Below are 18,277 nucleotides of genomic sequence, written 5' to 3'. Positions count from 1 at the left end.
TTTAATCAGTAATAACTGACGAGTTTTTAGTGTTTTTAGGTGTTGCATGTGTTTGAAGATGTGCTTTAAATATGTGAACTATAATGAATCCATTTTTTCAAAACAATGTTAAATAGCATATCAGAGTATTTTGATGTAAAATATAAATTTTAATTAAACACAGTTTAGTTTGCAACAATTTACCCTACCCACTTAACAGATTTAAAAACTCTGCATTACTATAACACTTTTTGGTGTTTTTTTAGTGCTCTTTTAAATTATTTATTAAATATAATGTATTTTATTGGAATCATTTTTTTATACTTTATTTTTTAAATATGTCACTGCAGGAAGTAAAAGAACCTGGGGGAACAGGTTGTTCTTACTCTGGGGTGTTTGCTTTACTATGAATAGCAAAACATTTTGTCCTTCCCATTCTCATCATATAATCTTTGGAATGTGAAAATTTGTCACCTTTTTGCTTAAGGCTTCCTGTAACACTGCATCTCATTTCAGAACCTCATCAGTTTCAGGACCAGGCGGACAAAGTGGTGAAGGTGCTGTAAGTATATGGCAGGCAGATACACCTAAACCGGTTTCTATTTGCAAGATACCTCTTCTAACGTCTGATTTCCATTCATAGAAAAACTCAGCATGGAGTTGAAAGTTTTCCTTTTTGTGGTGGTGAATTTGGTGATTTCACCAGCATTCAGTGTGAGTACAGATCAACTTAAAAAAAGATTACAGGTAGTCATTTATAGTGTTGCAAAATATTGATTGAAAATTTTTAACTCATCTGCATTTAAAGAGTAATAATCCAGAAAAAAAAATATTTTTTTCAAGTGCATTTGGAACAAAAATAATGACTTGCAGCAAAAGTTTAATGTTTGGTCAACTTTTTTCTTACTATTATTTTGTCAGACTGAGCTAACTGAAGTGGGTGAGTTCCATCAATTTTCAGAAATGGATTGAAATACTTCAGCAAAATTTGCAGTCAATAAACAACATATTCTTTCTTTTGTCTTGCAGAAATTATTGATCTGACAGATGAAACAAAAGCAAACAATGGTAAGAATGAATTTTTTTTTACTGACAAAACTCTTCTGCTTACTTGTTAGTTACACTGATGCAAACTCATACTATTATGCTTTTTCTGTAGATTCACTACACGATGACATCCTTGAGGTAATTTATTACTCTTGGCTGCAAGCTATATTAACATCTCATACTATTGATATATTTTGAACAGTTCTAATTCATTTTTTTCTTTTTTCTTTTTTTAAATCTCAGCTTCCATTTCAAAGAAGTACCCTTTTTGAAAATGATCAAACTCGTTGGACATCTCCAGTCCCATATGTCCTGGACCAAAGCCTTGGTAAAGATTTTTGAACAAAAACATAAAATCAGTTTGGAACACGGTTTAAGTTGGGATCTTTAGGATTGTTAGTTGATTCAGGGAGGCACAGTGTACAAAGTCATCTAACATTAATTTAATATTAATCAGATAGTTTATGTTTTTTAAATACATTACAGAAAGTTGCAGAGGTCCATGCAGCAACCTGTTTTCAAAATGTAATGTTCAGTTTTGAGGAAGAACCTCCAAAGACTTTTTTTTTGACTGAGCAGAGCGTGTAACAGCTGTTTACAAAAGGGTTTAAAGTGAAACTATTAACTGAATTTAAAAAGCCTTTTGTTTCCATAAAACTTCTTATAAACAATTCCAGACTTGAATGCCAAAGGAGTCATCCTGAAAGCTTTTGACCAGTTCAGGTTAAAGACCTGTATCGACTTCAAACCACGAGATGCTGAGGAGTATTACATCTCTATACAAAAGTTAGACGGGTAAGTGTCACTTTCCTTCAGGCAGAGATGCCTAAACATGTGCCTTAGCTTTAGTCTTGTTCGTTATCCTACTGGTACCATTTATAACACGTTCTTCAAAGTGAATTTGCACACATTTTCTTACTTTTTGTAATGTTTGCACCACAGAAAATGTCCTTCTTAAAGCATGTGAGCACATAAGTTAAATGTGTCATTGATTTCACATAATTAAAAGGGTCTTGTTACATGCTTAGATACAATGGCTACTGGCTACTAATTTTACACGACAACCATAATGTACTGTTACAATAATAAGGCTGACTCAAATAGAATCTAATTTAAACTAACTTTTGTGATGCAACTTCTAATCTTGAAGAATGCAGACTGTTGTACTTTAGAGACAGAAACTTTGTGATGTCTCTTGAGATAGCCTGCAGGGTAACGTCTTCAGCAGCTTAAAGTGGATTGTAAAATGTTTTATGTTGCACCTTAGGGAATACTTTTGAGTAACCCTTTATTATGACTCAGACATGTGTACAAGAAGTGGGATTTAAATGTTTTACTGATGCTTTGTTAAAGTTACAACACAGAAGAACAAATCTAGCTCTTGCTTTAAAAGAAAAGAGAAAGGAACAATCAAATATATAGTTAATCAAATAAAACAGAACTTAAAGGAATTTTGGCTTAAACAGTGCTTCTCAAACAGTGGGGCGGTTTTAAGCACAGGCAATACAGGCAATTGCCCGGGGTGCAAATTTAACGGGGGTGGTGGTGACAGTGGCTCAGTGCTTGGAAAAAATTTGCGCCACTATTGGTTTTGCTATGATCTGTTATGACAGAGTTTGTAACAGCCTGAAACCTGTGAACTGCCGTCCCTGCAGCTGCTCCTGTCTCCTGTCACACACGGCTGTGTGTGAGACAATGAAAGGGGAGAGGTAGTGGGTTCGGTTTCGAGGTGGGACAGCGCACGCGGAGCGCTAGATTGCGCAACACAAGGATCATCACGTGTCTTTAGATTCCTCAGCTCATGCTAATAATGTCATTCTTTAAGAACTATTGTAGTCATTTTGATGACGTCTTTATTTCCCATCAATGTATTCTTTGTCTGCCTGTTGTTTAGTTGGTGTCAGTAACAGAAAGACAGCAGGTAATGCAGTAAAACAGCTGCACTTTATGAGCTCATAAATAAACAATCGATCATTTAGAAGAAAAATCAGAACAATTTTTTTACATATTTCTTCAAACTAACAACGTTAAAAATATTGGTGCTGCTGTGTTAATGTTTCAGATCAATTTAAATTTAATATTTTTATTGATTTAATTATTTTTCTCAGCATCAAATGGTTCAGTTGGTCAAATAGATGTTTCCAGTTTAAACATTTAATATATTGTCACAGCGCCAGTGTGTGTGTGTGTGTGTGTGGGAGGGGGGGAAACATTTTCTTTTTCCAAGGAGGGTCCTTGCAAAAAATAATTGAGAAGCACAGGCAAGGCAAACTATAGAAACAAACGTTGTGAATTGTGGAACTAACAATGATGAGTGTAAGATGTTTTTTTTTTCTTGTGTTGTTTCAGTTGTTATTCCTATATTGGGAGACAAGTTGCAAATGGGCAGGTCTTATCCATTGGTTCAGGCTGCGATTCTAAAGCTATTGTTGAACATGAGTTTCTTCACGCTCTCGGCTTCTTCCATGAACAGTCCAGATATGACAGAGATGATTTTGTGACCATTGTATGGAACAACATCCTTAAAGGTTTGAGAAATAATTTAATAACATATAACACTGTAATTAAACTAAGATCTTTGCATTTTATTATGTCATAAGAATATGAATTCATAAATGATAAACTGAGCTTAAATGTATTGAAACAAATGTTTTCAATATGACATCTTCATACCATTCTCTTATGAACTTATATTACATAAATGACATTATAATTACAGATAGTATATAAAAAAAACACAACTGAACAATTGTTGAATTTTCTAAAATGTCAAAACATATATTTTGTTCCCATAGTAATCCATGAACTATACTTTTGATTATGATTTCTGTGTTCACCTTTCTGTAATAATAGACTGTAGATCAATTATTGAAAAAACTGCATTCATTACATTAATTTTTGTCACATATTTTAAAATTGATTCATGAATTTGGTGTGTTTCATATAGGTAAAGAGTCCAATTTTGAAAAGGCTGGCAGCGATATTAGTACCACCCATGGAACACCGTATGACTATCGGTCAGTGATGCACTACAGCAAAGATGCTTTCACCAATGGAAATGGCTCTACCATCATCACCATAGACCCCAAATTCCAAAATGTAATTGGTCAAAGGCTGGAGATGAGTTATTATGATGTTCTGGAGCTAAACCGTCTCTACAATTGCAGTAAGTACTTAAAAAATGTCAATCTACACATTTTTGATAACATAATCTCACGATTGAAGCTCAAAGGTTTAAAGTCTCACTCCAATCATCTTTTGGTCTATTGTACAAGTGTTCCCAATGGTATTTTAATTATTATATGCTGTTTTTAGCCCCCCCCCCCACACACACACACAAAGTAGCTTTCTAGCACATAGTTTCTGCAGAGTGGCAGTGGTTAACTGGAAATTTGCCTCTGAGCTGTTGGCAGGACTGTTGCCACAAAGTAAGGTTCACCCCTTCCGGCTAGCTCCCTCATATAGCGGTGCAACAAAAATGATGATCAATATTGGAGCTACCAAGCCATATGCCAGCTTGAACAAGGAAAACTAAAGACACACATGGATCTAGTCATCTACAAATAAATACATTGGAATGTTAAAGTTAGAGTCCCATTAGCTGTCAAGCATCTAGTGTGTGAAATTTGTTCCATCCCCTTGGGGAGCAGCGAGCTGCAGACACCGCAACGCTTGAGAACCGTTTGGTCATTTAGCTCCTCAATCAAACTCCTTAATCCTAAGTGTCAAGCAAGGAGTCAGCCTGGAATTGAACTCACAACCTTCCAGTCAAAGGGTGGTCACTCAACCACAAGACGACTGAACTGGCTGGTGCAGGGAGCTTTTGGCCTGCTGTAGTAGGTTCAGCATCACCAAAAAGCTTTTTCTAACAGCCATTTTACGTCTGCTCCTGTTTCACAACAATTTGAACAAAGAAATATGCAGATATTCAATTTTAAGCTCAATTTCTTTATTTATCTTTTCCTTATTGGAATAATATGCCACTAGAACATGTTAAAAACACCAAACACACAAGTTTCATTGGAGTGGATCGTTACGTTAACATGGTCAAGGTCAAGGTAATGCATCCTCACTTTCACAGAAGTGACTGTTGTAGTTATCACAGTGTTGTTTATCGTCTTAGAGGTAGTAACATGCGCGTCAATTAAGGTTTAAGGTTTAATTAAACGAAACAGTAAAAACAACTGACACAAAAAGCTAGACAGTTAAGAAACAGCTATCACAAATGTATGGAGTCCTATACTGTTTATAATTAAATAAATAAATATTTAATTCAATAAATAAATATGACCTCTTGCAAATACACAATCAACCAATAAATATCTCATAAATATATAAAAAGATCATGAAATTGTGAAAAAGTTGCACACAGATTTTAAATTAACCATTATATTTTTCAATATATTTCATTTTGCTTTAAAAACCTGTTCAATATTTCAAAACAGCATTTTAAAATATTAATTGTATTCATGTGGAATATTATTATAATCCTACGTCTTTTTTCAGAACCTCGGATTTGAAAATCAATATTTTCCAAAGTAGCTTTGTTTTTATTTCATGTTGCTGTTTTTCACAATGGCGTATTTATTTCATGAAGAGCTTCTTCAGGCGACTGTCTTTTTCTGTCAATCAAACTAGACAAGGCGGAGACACTTTTGTGATTGGCTACTCCTTTACTCAGACATGAGCAGCAGCACCCTAACTACATCGATCGAAGATGCTTCAGCAAACGTGACGGTGCAAAGCCCACTCCTCAACACTAGGGGAAGTATGCACCTCAACACATCCACAGTGTTACCACAGTGTTGGGCAGTTTTGGTTCTAAATTTGCAGATAAAAGTGGCTTTGGGCGAGTGTGCACAATTCGGGTGATTTTGTGGTCGGTTCGGCGGTTTTTGTTTTCTCATGAACATCTAGTAGTGGTCTAAGTAAGCTGGGTGGCTGTTGGAGTTCCACAAAACTTCTATGAACTGGAGTTCCATGAACACACCATGCCGCGTGTGGGAGGAGCTACCAGGTGATGTTTTTAGCCTGATAGCCACTTGGAGCTGTGGCTGTGTTTATCTCACTTAAAATGCATGGATGCAAAATGCACACGGAGAATGTTAAGAGATCAGGTTAATTTAGTTTGAATAGTTCTACATGGTAACCATGTTTCCATGTTTGAGTTCATGAGATCATCCAAGAGAGTCTCTGCTTCAGGTCCTGCAGTGAAAACTACGTCTTAAATTTCGTGTAAATCAGAGCGCCCAGCGCAAAAGTGTGTGTGTGAGCGCAAGTGAAGCGTCTGTTTTTCAGTTCGCCGGAAAAGTAATAATAAAAAAAGGTTTCCTCCAAAGGACAGAGACTGAATCTTTTAATAACCCGCTCTGAGGCTTCTAAACGGGGAAGTCATCCCCATCAAAGCCCGGATCTCAGCTGCGTTTTACAACTAGAAAGAGAAACGTCATCGCAGGAAAGGTTCAACATTTTCCCCGAGAGGAAAAAATAAAACTAGAGGACCTGATTTATAATCATTGTCTCCATGAAAATAGAAAAATATCATAAGGTTCAGGAGGCCCGAGCAGGCTTGTCCCGCTATCCGCTGCTGCCTGGTCTGACTCTGTCGGTCCGCCAGCTCGCTTCCTCCTGCGAGCTGGCACATGGTAAGGCACGATGACGTCAGACTGGGTCTGTGAGCTCAGACAGCAGAGCTGTTAGCTGCAGAGCAAAGGAGAGTTGAGTGAATGGCGTGTGAGTCAGGAGTATTTCACGGGGGTCTTTGAGACGTGGACGACCGGAGCTCCTTTGGTCCACACAAACCCTCAAACTACAAAAACAGAGTCGTCCATGATTGCATATTTTGCTGCAGACAGATAGTTTGTATCAAATGTCAGCAAAGCCGCGCGGAAATCGCTGAAATATCAAATCAAATCAAACTTCATTTATAAAGCACTTTTCATATAAAAATATAACACAAAGTGCTTTACATTAAAACACAACAAAATATAAAAACAAGCATTGACGATTTAAAAATAAATTAAATAAAAATTAATAAATAAATAGGGCCCCCTTCCCGTGCCTAGCCCCCCACTCCTTTCAAACCTCCCACCCCCTAACTGATGGCAAACGACAATGAGAAATAGGCTGAGCACAAAAACAGGATGCTGGAAACGCTGATAATTGGAACCTCCCCCCCCGTGAACAGCCGCATAGACCGCCAAATGCAGCATCACAGGCGGGGACCGCTCCACCACAGCTAAGCGGTGATGCAGGTCCCCATCTAGAGCCGCAGTGGCTAAACAGCAGCCGACCCAGAGGGAGAGGCTCCAGCTGAGGAAGCACCGGAAATAAAAATGAGAATAAAAAAGTACACATTTTGATAAAAACAACAAAACATTAAAATAAGGTTAATTAAAATAACACGTTAAAAATCAGGTTCAAGTTCATAAAACAAGATAAAATGGATAGATAAATAAATAAAACAAAAAATAAAAAGTACATATAAATAAATAAATGAATAAATAAATAAAAGCAGTAAAGCATTAGCTAAAAGCCAGGTTAAAAAGATGGGTCTTGACCCTTTTCTTAAAATCATTAATGCTGTCTGCGACTCTCAGGTCTTCTGGCAGAGTTAGTTTTTACAGTTGGAATGGTTAACAGACCAGTGCCAGAGGATCTCAGGGTCCGCGAGGGTTCATATCTTACTAAAAGATCTGATAGATAAGAAAGCGCAAGATCGTTAAGACATTTAAAAACGGTTAAAAGTATCTTAAAATCAATCCTGAAGCATATGGGGAGCCAATGCAGGGATTTTAAAATTGGGGTGATGTGAGCCCGCCTCCTGGTCTTTGTAAAAACTCGTGCAGCAGAGTTCTGGAGAAGCTGAAGGTTCCTAATGTTTGTTTTTGGAAGACCAGCAAGCAGGGCGTTACAATAATCAATTTTACTTAAGATAAAAGCATGCATTAGCATCTGTCATCTCTCTGACTGGCACACTGCTAGGCGGGTATCGAGGAATATGAGTCAATTGCCATGGATCAGCAAATGAGCGTTTAGATCCCACCCACTTTCACTGATTGACAGACAGAGACATTCTCCTGAAAAAAGTCTTCATGAAATAAATCAGTCATTGTGAAAAACAGCTACATGAAATAAAAACAAAGCTACTTTGGTAAGTATTGATTTTGAAATGCGAGGTTCTGAAAAAAGACGTAGAATTATAATAATATTCAACATGATTAAAAATGAATATTTTAAAATGCTGTTTAAAATAATGAACAGGTTTTTAAAGCAAAATGAAATATTTTGAATAATATAATGGCTAATTTAAAATCTATGTGCAGCTTTTTCACAATGTCATGATCTTTTTATATATATTTATGAGAGATTTATTGGTTGGTTGTGTATTTGCATGAGGTCATATTTATTTATTGAATTAAATATTTATTTATTTAATTATGAACAGTATATAGACTCCATACAAATGTCTGTAAAGTGATTTAAAAGAAGATACAAACTTAATAAACAGTATGGTAATGAGAACATTAGGGGAGTTTTGTAAATAAACTTAAAGGGAATATGGTTAAATAAACTCATGACACTCATGATCAAAGAGACTACAATACTTCAGAAAAAAATTGTTTTTCACCATGCATCCTTAAAGTTAATATATTCTAGTATGTATTGTAAATAATAAAACTCATTTTAAAACCATTTCATTCTCTATCAAAACAGATTCAACCATTTCCTTGAACTGGTACTGTGGCTTTTCTAATGGGACCATGTGTAGAATGGATCGTTGTTCTCAGAGTAACATCAGCTGGGAGATGGTAACACAAGTTTCTGGAGGTCCAAATTCTGATCACACCACTCTGCCCAGTGGAAGCAAAGACTACAGTAAGATTTCAAGACTTTATAATACAGTTTAATTAATTAATTTGCCTTTTTGCCCTTTTTTTCTGTACAGTGTAATATCTTATGCCAAAACATTTGTATTCTGATTTAAGCATTTTTCAGTCTAAAAATGAAATAAACTGAACTAAAATAAAATAAACTATATAAAAAACAAGACAGGTTTTCATTTAAAGAAAGAGTGAATTAATTACTCAAAATTCTATTACGTAAAACAAAAATAACATTTTCTCATTGTGTAAAAAGTGCAGAGGAAACCAAAACTTCTAACAACAGCTTACCACTGATGAGGGACAAATGTTTTCCATTAATATTTCAGTGTAATTGATTAATGTGGCATATATAACAGTCATGTATGCTATTTTTAGGTGGAGAAGTAGGGTACTTTATGCATGTAAGCACAGCAACAGGCCAGGAAGGAGACACAGCACAACTGGAAACTCAGAGGATGACTCCCCAAAGAGACTGTCACATCCAGTGTCTGCAGTTCTACTATTATCATAGTGGAAATGAGTCTGATACTCTCAACATCTGGATCAGAGAGTTTAAAAATGAACAGGACCTAACAGGAACCCGACGCCTCATGGGGCAGATCACTGGTAAAGCAACATCTGAAATGTTTATATGATTTGTTGCTTTTGTAACAGTTCACTTCTCTGTACATACATTTTAAGGGAAAACCAAAATGTTCCTACTTTTTTCCCTTTAGGTTCTCAAACATCTCACTGGAGGCTTCATCATGTTTCCTTGAATGCATCTAAGAATTTCCAGGTGGTGTTTGAAGTTCGGAAAGGAGCAGGACGCTCTACAGGAGGCTTCTCAGTTGATGACATCAATCTGTATGAGACTGAGTGTCCATATTTAAGCCTGCAGATTGATGACTTTCAGAGAGTGCTGAACACCAGTGCCTCAGGATCTCAAATATACAGTTCAAGGCAGTACTCCAGTGAGGGTTATGCTTACCGCTTTGCTGTTATATTTTATAAGACATATTTTAAACTGAGTGTGCAACTCTTGTCTGGTGATTATGATAATCAACTGGAGTGGCCTTGCTTAGGACGACAAATGACTTTTCAAATGCTGGATCAGACCCCCAGCATTCAGCAGCAGATGACAAATCAGAGGAGTTTCACCTCAAGTGGTGAGGCCACTAGAACATCGAAAAATGTTAACTACAAATTAATCTTTTATTTTATTTCTGAATTATTTATCATTAGCAGGAACCTCTTGGTGGAACAATCCTCGTCAGACTGGAATTCAACAGTTTGTGGATGAAAAAAATCAAATAGTCTATGGTGGACCCCTTGTTGGTTTCACATCCTTTGCATATTTGGAAGAGACCCAAGAAAGAGAGCTTCTCAAAGGAGGAAGTGCAATTTTCACCTTCAACTTTCAAGGCAGGTCAACAATTTTATCAAGTTGACTTATATAAATCTTTCACTGTAAAATTTAAAATCTTTTTATTTGAGTCACAGAAAGTTGGTACATGTGTGATGATCCAGCTTTCAGACACAGCATATACTTTTAAGTGCTGTCGACCAAATAAAACGTTAAATCCGGATTTAAAAAACAAAAACAAAATATATATGTTTTTAATATCCTCCAAAAATCTAACTAAAGAAGATTTCAGCAATTATATGATTATACTTTTGACACCTTATGTTATTTTTCTACATTTAAAAAGAAAAGTGATCTTGAATCTCTACGTTGATGTGTAATTAACAGTACATGGAAGTAAAAACAAGGATCAAGTTCAAGCCCTTTTAGTTTAGCTCAAGACAAATACGATGATTCAAACACGCGCTTATTGTCCAAACATGGTATATATCCTTTTTTAAATTCTTGCATTTGTTCTTTTTTCATCTTTTCATAGATCTCAATCCACTAGTTAATGGAAGTTCTCTTCAATGTCCTCAAGTGAGACCAATAAACTTTGCCACTTATCCCACAAATGACGATGGACGCCCATGTTCATGGTGGGATATGTTATTAAATGCAGTGTAGTTTTATTATTGTGCCAACTTTTTTATGTTAAACACTTTTGACTATAATATTTTAGTTTTTCTTATCTAACAATACTGTTAATTCTGCAGGACAACACCAAGAACCCCATTTCCCATGACTACACCTCCAGCCACGAATGGACCATTTGTACACAACACAACTAAATATCCCTCAACTTCACAAAAACCTACTGATAAAGTTGATAACAGGTAACCTACGATTTTATTTTGTTTGCTCCAGTTTTAATTTATACTTCAAAGTCATGAAAATATCAAGGGACAGAAGATAATATAGTGCCATTATGGAAAATCTCAAGTATGCCCTTCAAAAATATGATTACTCATTATCATTATTTGAAGAAAAAATCACCTTCTTATTGACCAAGGCATTAGGTATTACTGATATATTCTGCCAAAGCTGGAAAAAACATTGTCTAATGAACTAAAAATGTGACCACAGCTCCAAAAAAACCCTTTTTAGATCAAGCAAGGATGCTTGTATTGAACTGAATCTCTGAACATCTGGTTAAATACAGTGTAGTTTCATTTTTGTGCCAACTATGGATGTTAGAAACTCATTTGATATAATTGTAAAATAATTTTATATTAACATTTAGTTTTTCTTATCTAACAATACTGTAAATTCTGCAGGACAACATCAAGAACCCCATTTCCCATGACTACACCTCCAGCCACGAATGGACCATTTGTACACAACACAACTAAATATCCCTCAACTTCACAAAAACCTACTGATAAAGTTGATAACAGGTAACCTACGATTTTATCTTGTTTGCTCCAGTTTTAATTTATACTTCAAAGTCATGAAAATATCAAGGGGCAGAAGATAATATAGTGCCATTATGGAAAATCTCAAGTATGCCCTTCAAAAATATGATTACTCATTATCATTATTTGAAGAAAAAAGCACCTTCTTATTGACCAATGCATTAGGTATTACTGATATATGCTGCCCAAAGCTGTAAAAAACATTGTCTAATGAACTAAAAATGTGACCACAGCTCCAAATAACCCTCTTTTTAGATCAAGCAAGGATGCTTGTATTGAACTGAATCTCTGAACATCTAGTTAAATACAGTGTAGTTTCATTATTGTGCCAACTATGGATGTTAGAAACTCATTTGATATAATTGTAAAATATTTTTATATTAACATTTAGTTTTTCTTATCTAACAATACTGTAAATTCTGCAGGACAACACCAAGAACCCAATTCCCCATGACTACACCTCCAGCCACCAATGGACCATTTGTACACAACACAACTAAATATCCCTCAACTTCACAAAAACCTACTGATAAAGTTGATAACAGGTAACCTACCATTTTCTCTTATTTGCTGTAGTTTTAATGTTTTAATGTAGTTTTTAGTGCCATTATGGAAAATCTCAAGTATGCCCTAAAAATTTACTCCTCATCAGTGTTTTTAGCCAAAGGCATCTTCATATTTGTCAAGGCATTGAATGCTACATATATACTGTGCGCTGCCCTGTAAAAAACATTGTCTAAAGAATTAAAAATGTGACCACAACTTTAAACACCCCTTTGGAGATTAAGAAAGCTTGCTTGAATTGATCTGAATCTTGGGACTTTGTTTAAATAAAATATCATTTTATAATTGTGCCAACTTTTAATGTTAAAAACTCATTTGTGTATATTTTTTCAACATTTTTACAACTAATACAATTTTGTTTCTGTCATTTAATGATGCTGTAAATTTTGCAGGACAACACAAAAAAAACCATTTCCCATGACTACACCTCCAGCCACCAATGGACCATTTGTACACAACACTACTAAATATCCCTCAACTCCACCAAAACCTACTGATAAAGATGATGACAGGTAACCAATATTCTCTTATTTTTCTCTAGTTTAAACTTATACTTCAAAGTCCTGGAAAATATCATAGAGCTGAAAACATTTATATCCAGTATGGAAAACCTAAAGCACACCCTTAAAAGTATAGCACACAGTGATAAGTGCTGCACATCTATGCTTACCACAGTAAAAAGGCCAATTTTGTGGATTAAGAAAGCATGCTTGAATTGAACTGATTTTATAAAATGCTTTAAAAACCAGTAGGACTTGTAACAGTTATAAATAGATTACAAGTTAGCCACAGTGTTGCATTATAACAATAATTAAGTATTTTGTTATTATCTTTCCACTTCACATTACCTAAATGCTAAGGCAAACTAAGGTTCTCTTTTACAGATATGTACAATATGAAGCCAAAACATGTAGTCCAACAGGTAGATAGATAGATGCAATAAACAAATACATGACATTTTTCATTTCTTCTACTGCAGCATCTTTTGCCACTCTCCTGCCATGATGCCCTCTGTCACCATCATCTTCCTACTACTGCTGATGATTCTGGTACCTTAGTGTGGATGTTTTCATTTATTTTTTATATCATTATAAAATAGGGGGATTAAATGTATTAAATCAGAAATGTGAGTTTATGGTATTATTGTGACATTAAAAGATCATTCTATCAGGTAAAAATGGGCATATAAAAGAAAGATGATACTGATTTGGAGGTGGATTTTTTTTCATAATCATCAGTTATTTGATTTGTGTAAACTATAAAATGGAAAAAAGTGAAACAACAATGAGTCATTTACATTAAAAAGTATATGTTTAAAAGTCCTTTTAGCCACAAAACATCTATTCAGTTATATAAAATATGGAAAACAATTTAAAAAAGAAAATATATTTTTTTAATTGAGAACTCTTTAAATAACTCCAGGTTGTCATTGCTTCTTTATTTTTGTAAGTTCTCTTAGAAAGGGGTCACTACGTTGAAGTTATTTTCATTGTAATTTATCAAAAACATGATGCTGGATTTTTTTTCCTGATATAATAGGGTGTGCAGGGAGGTCGATTTTTAAACAGGTTGTCTTAGTAATTACCTGTCCTGGGCATTTTTAATTGAACTATAATCTAAGGGGAACATTGACTCATGGTGACAGAGTTGCAAATTTTTAATGTAATTTACTGAAAATCTTGTGAATAAAAAAATCTACAACAAAAAGTTTTAAAACTGTGTGGTCTTTGAACAAGAATGTGTCAATGTTACTATGTAAAACTTTCTTTAGCAGTGTATGAATGCTAAAATTACTGAAATGACGATCAGATTGGTCTTATTTAAATCGACACTGCTCAAAAGAATAAAGGGAACACTACGAAAACACATCCTATACCTGAAAGACTGAAATATTCTTGTTAAATGCTTTATTGTTTACATAGTTACATGTGCTGACAACACAACTACACAAAAATAAATGGAAATGAAATGTTTATGGTGGTCTGGATGTGGAATCACACTCAAAACTAAAGTGGTATAAAACACTACTGATCCAACTTTAATGTAATTTCTTTGAAACAAGTCAAAATAAGGCTCAGTAGTCTGTGTGGCCTTCCCTGCAATCCGTAGGGATGCTTCTGATGAGGGGGCGGATGGTCTCCCGTGGAATCTCCTCCCCCTGGACCAAAGCATTTGTTAACACCTGGGCAGTCTGTGGTGTAACCTGGCATAGGTGGTTGGACCTAGATATGATGTCCCATATGAGATCAATTGGATTGAGGTCTGGGGAACGAACAGGCCGGTCCATTACATCAATACCTTTGTCAAGCAGAAACTGCTTACACTCTCCAGCCACATGAGTAGTCTTGTCTTACATTAGGAGGAACCCAGAGCCAATTAAATTTGATAGAAATTTAGCTCAGCTGTTCATTTTAGGTACAGAAGAGGAGGACTTTGATAGATTTTTGGATGCTGATTGATGACTGAAAAATTAAAAAAAATAATCACAACCAACTCAGTTTTGCTCCTGCTGCCTTTTTTTTACACACACCAGCATGCATGTTTATCCGGTATGTTTTAACATGCACTAAAACCCGGTGCGCCTTTTGTATGTGTCAAATACATAAAGCACCCTTAACTAAAACTGCGCCCTATAATCCAGTGCGCCCTATAATCCAGTGCCCCCTATGGTCGTGAAAATATGGTACTTGGTCATATAAATACAGTATATATATATATATATAGAGAGAGAGAGAGAGAGAGAGAGAACAGAACAGAAGGCTTTATATGTATCCATGTTTCAGAGCATCTGTACATTTAAACTACAATAAAGATGTCACATGGACGTTGTACTGGATGTTAGACAGATGTTGAAAAAGGCATGTAGCCTGGTGCTAAGCAACAATTTGGATTATTGAAAGTTTGGGACCCTTTAAAATCGTTTTAATGTGTGAAACGTTTAGGAAACAACAGATCTCACACCACATGAGGCTGTGCGCTTTGACCAGTTTCCTCCTTTAAGCCGCTGTTTATACAAACCGCCAGACCTGCAAATTTTGCATTAGGAAGGTAAACATCACAAGTCGAACTGTGGTCTGCAGGGCATGGCCGGCCCTCCCTATACGCGAATTACACAGCCGCGTAGGGCCCCCGTCACTACCAGGGCCCTGAAGTGGCGAAAAAAATAAAACAAAGAAAGACCCAAATCTGGCAACCCATTTCATAGAATTTCCGTACCAATGTGCGCTCTGAATGTTGTGCAAAAGAAAGTTGCCTGCACTTTTGTGATCCCCCCTTCAACACACCTGAACCAATCTGGCATCCCAAATAATGTCGTTATGCCACTCTTAGCAACGATTGGTTAACATCACTGCATCTGAGCCTGGCACAGTGTGGATTTACGAGCGCATTTTGTTTCAATAAAGTTGGGAAAAAGAAAAAAATGAGCACATTTTGTCACACTGATCAAAGCGACAACAAGAGAACTTCATGCCACAGAGACTTTATCCATCAGGAGCTGAAAAAAGATGAAGAGCTTCAACATCAATCACAAGGTAAGTCTGGAGGATGTTGGGGCCGTATTTTTTACATTATCCAGTATTTCTGTGCAGCTGCGCAATTTACGTAAAATACTAATCGATCCGAGGTGAAGATTGCACATAAACTACCCTGGTTGTCGTAATTTCCAAAGGAAAACTCGAAAATAATTCTGATACCCAATTTTGTCTCAGCTGACAGTTTCTTCTGCTCTCAAAAAGTATTGGAGGTGGTGCAGCGTCCACATTCCAAGATGATCCTGACTTCACTGAAGATGTCATCTCAGGTAATTTTAATAGCATGTAAAGTAATTTAAAAAGCAGTGTATGCAAGCTGAAGAGTATGGAGTCCCAAGTTGTTCATAATTAAATTAATAAATATGACCTCAAAAAAAAAAAAAAAAAAATATGACCTCATGCAAATATACAATCAACCAATAAATCTGTCATAAATATATACAAACATCATGAAATTGTGAAAACCCTGCACACAGATTTTAAATGAGCCACTAAACTATTATTAGTATTCTGCTATAGTTATTTTATTGGCTTTATCATTGATTATTGTATAATAATAAGTCTTGTTTTTTAGCTGCAGAAGAAACTCCTGTCACCACTTCTACTGTTGAAAGGGAAAACATTTGACTGTTTTACTTTTCACTGTTTGCTTTTATTGAAGTTATTTATCTCATGTTCCAGAGGCTCCAAGAGAGGCGTGTATGGAAGAGGAGCCTACTGGACCCAAAATTCCACCTACCGGTACCTCAAATCCAGTTGGTCCAGCTGAATGACCAACCACACTCTCTGATCCAGTAAGAATGGATTTGGTGCAAAGAGGTCCTTTTCAGACTGAGAAAGACTCTGACTTTCCAAAATCACCCTTATTGAGCTGTTTTTTTCTTTATGTTGGATTGTTTTATCGTTATCTGATTTGGTATTAAGTTGCTGTTCTTAACAAGTTGGAGTTTTGTGAATGTCATTTGTTGAGTGCCTAATGTTACATTAAAAAACACATATCTATATACATTTGTCATTCATATTTATTTGTTTGCATTTAAAATTTGTTCGGCACCACTAAATGTGCATCCAACATGCAGGCAATATAGTGTAATCAATCCTTCGGCATCAACAATAATCCACAAATGTATAAATAAAGAGATCTCATTTATATTACAACAACAGTTGCACTTTATTGGTGCTGCTGATCAGTTAGAAGGCCCACAAATTAAATTTCGCTTAGGGCCCCCAGAAGACCAGGGCCGGCTCTGCTGCAGGGTCCACCTTTACTTTGAACATAACTGCTTAATTTGTGTCCGTTAATGAGCAGTCATATCATTGATATGTTAGTTGTAAGGGTTTATAAAGTTGTAGTTACATTACATTATAAAGATTATATTATGAATGTTCTACTGTTATACACTAAATAAAGTTGTGTTACCTATGTTACATGCTTTTGTAATTGTTGTTCAATTCATTCATAAAGAAGTCTATGTCAACACTTTAATTCAAAACAGACATCTTTCTTACTCTTTGTAGGTGATTTTGTTGTATACTTTAAATAATAAAAGTAATTTAAAAACAATTCTTTGCCTGCATAGGGCAAGGAACCAAATATGATCAATTTGTTCACTTTAATTTTCTGCAAAACAACATATTTTTTGAAATGTCCTACAATAGCACACTTATACTGTTTTTTATTTATATTTCATTGAATTTTAATTAGTGCCCCATAAAGGGTTATGGTTGATTGTAAAAATAGAACAAAATCAGATAAACTACCAGGAATTAGAAAGTACAGAAACATAGGATGTATCAACACACAGGACTGCTGAGAAACTGAGATCATCAGGATGTTGTTTCTCCATCTTTTGTTTTTATGCATCTGTGTGTTGGAAAATACCACTAGCTCTGGAATGATTTAGTGTGACAAACATTTGAGTTTTGATTTTTTCCCCTTAAAGCACCTACCCCATATCACGACAACCCTACACTATCTCCATATATATATATGATTACCTTTGGCACACTTATGACATGAAATATGAGTTATTTTCTCAAGTAATTTTCCTACCTGTAAGTAAAACAATTCGATCTCTGAGGCACTGCCTTTAGCTCCTTGTGGGTGGTCCCCATTTCATGGCATCATCCCAGAGCCAGCCTCAACAGTGTGTCAGCTTTTTGCTCACGAAAATAAATTACATCATCCCTCTCAGCAAAGACAGATGTGCATAGGGGTGTGATGATAACCGCATCCCCCTGGTGATGACCTGATTTTTTTGTTGTGTGTGTGTGTGTGTGGGGGGGGGGGGTAATCTGTAACACCAAACATGAATGCGCACTGTTAGATTTCGATGAATATCACTACGTTTTGTTTGGGAAGTATTTTGTGTAGCACAACGTTACGTGTCTGTATAAACAAAGGTGGAGCCCCCTGCCCCGTGTTCTTCATGGGTGTCAGACTTCATGGCTACCGGAAAGGTGACAAAG

The 18,277-nt window shown here is 35.7% G+C and overlaps 1 protein-coding gene across 3 annotated transcripts; it reads left to right on the top strand.

The window, feature by feature from the left end:
* The first annotated feature begins 432 nt into the window (after nt 1-432).
* LOC101167821 (meprin A subunit beta-like) lies at nt 433-13,982 on the top strand. 3 transcript variants are annotated; one of them, XM_011485598.2, is made up of 19 exons: nt 434-541; nt 623-693; nt 901-919; nt 1,009-1,047; nt 1,139-1,164; nt 1,270-1,354; nt 1,704-1,821; nt 3,376-3,554; nt 3,974-4,192; nt 8,743-8,904; nt 9,288-9,518; nt 9,629-10,060; nt 10,140-10,316; nt 10,793-10,895; nt 11,013-11,132; nt 11,574-11,693; nt 12,137-12,256; nt 12,668-12,787; nt 13,255-13,982. In XM_011485598.2, the coding sequence occupies exons 2-19, from the start codon at nt 634-636 to the stop codon at nt 13,331-13,333; spliced, it is 2,409 nt and encodes an 802-aa protein (XP_011483900.1). In that variant the 5' UTR covers nt 434-541; nt 623-633; the 3' UTR covers nt 13,334-13,982. The 3 variants fall into 3 exon arrangements, with proteins under 3 accessions (XP_020565941.1, XP_011483900.1, XP_011483898.1); XM_011485596.2 differs by having other exon boundaries at nt 10,137-10,316; XM_020710282.1 differs by lacking the exons at nt 11,574-11,693; nt 12,137-12,256 and having other exon boundaries at nt 433-541; nt 10,137-10,316.
* Nucleotides 13,983-18,277: the final 4,295 nt, after the last annotated feature.

This window comes from Oryzias latipes, chromosome 16 (genome assembly GCF_002234675.1).
Source record: "Oryzias latipes chromosome 16, ASM223467v1".
In the NCBI taxonomy this organism is placed as follows: domain Eukaryota; kingdom Metazoa; phylum Chordata; class Actinopteri; order Beloniformes; family Adrianichthyidae; genus Oryzias; species Oryzias latipes.
This window is presented reverse-complemented; position numbering and strand designations above follow the sequence as displayed.

Coding starts and splice junctions, on each gene's coding strand:
- LOC101167821 (XM_011485596.2), top strand. CDS start 634: ATGGAGTTGAAAGTTTTCCTTTTTGTGGTGGTGAATTTGGTGATTTCA. Junction 8,905..9,287: donor CAGTGGAAGCAAAGACTACA/GTAAGATTTCAA, acceptor TGCTATTTTTAG/GTGGAGAAGTAGGGTACTTT. Junction 10,061..10,136: donor GAGGAGTTTCACCTCAAGTG/GTGAGGCCACTA, acceptor ATTTATCATTAG/CAGGAACCTCTTGGTGGAAC.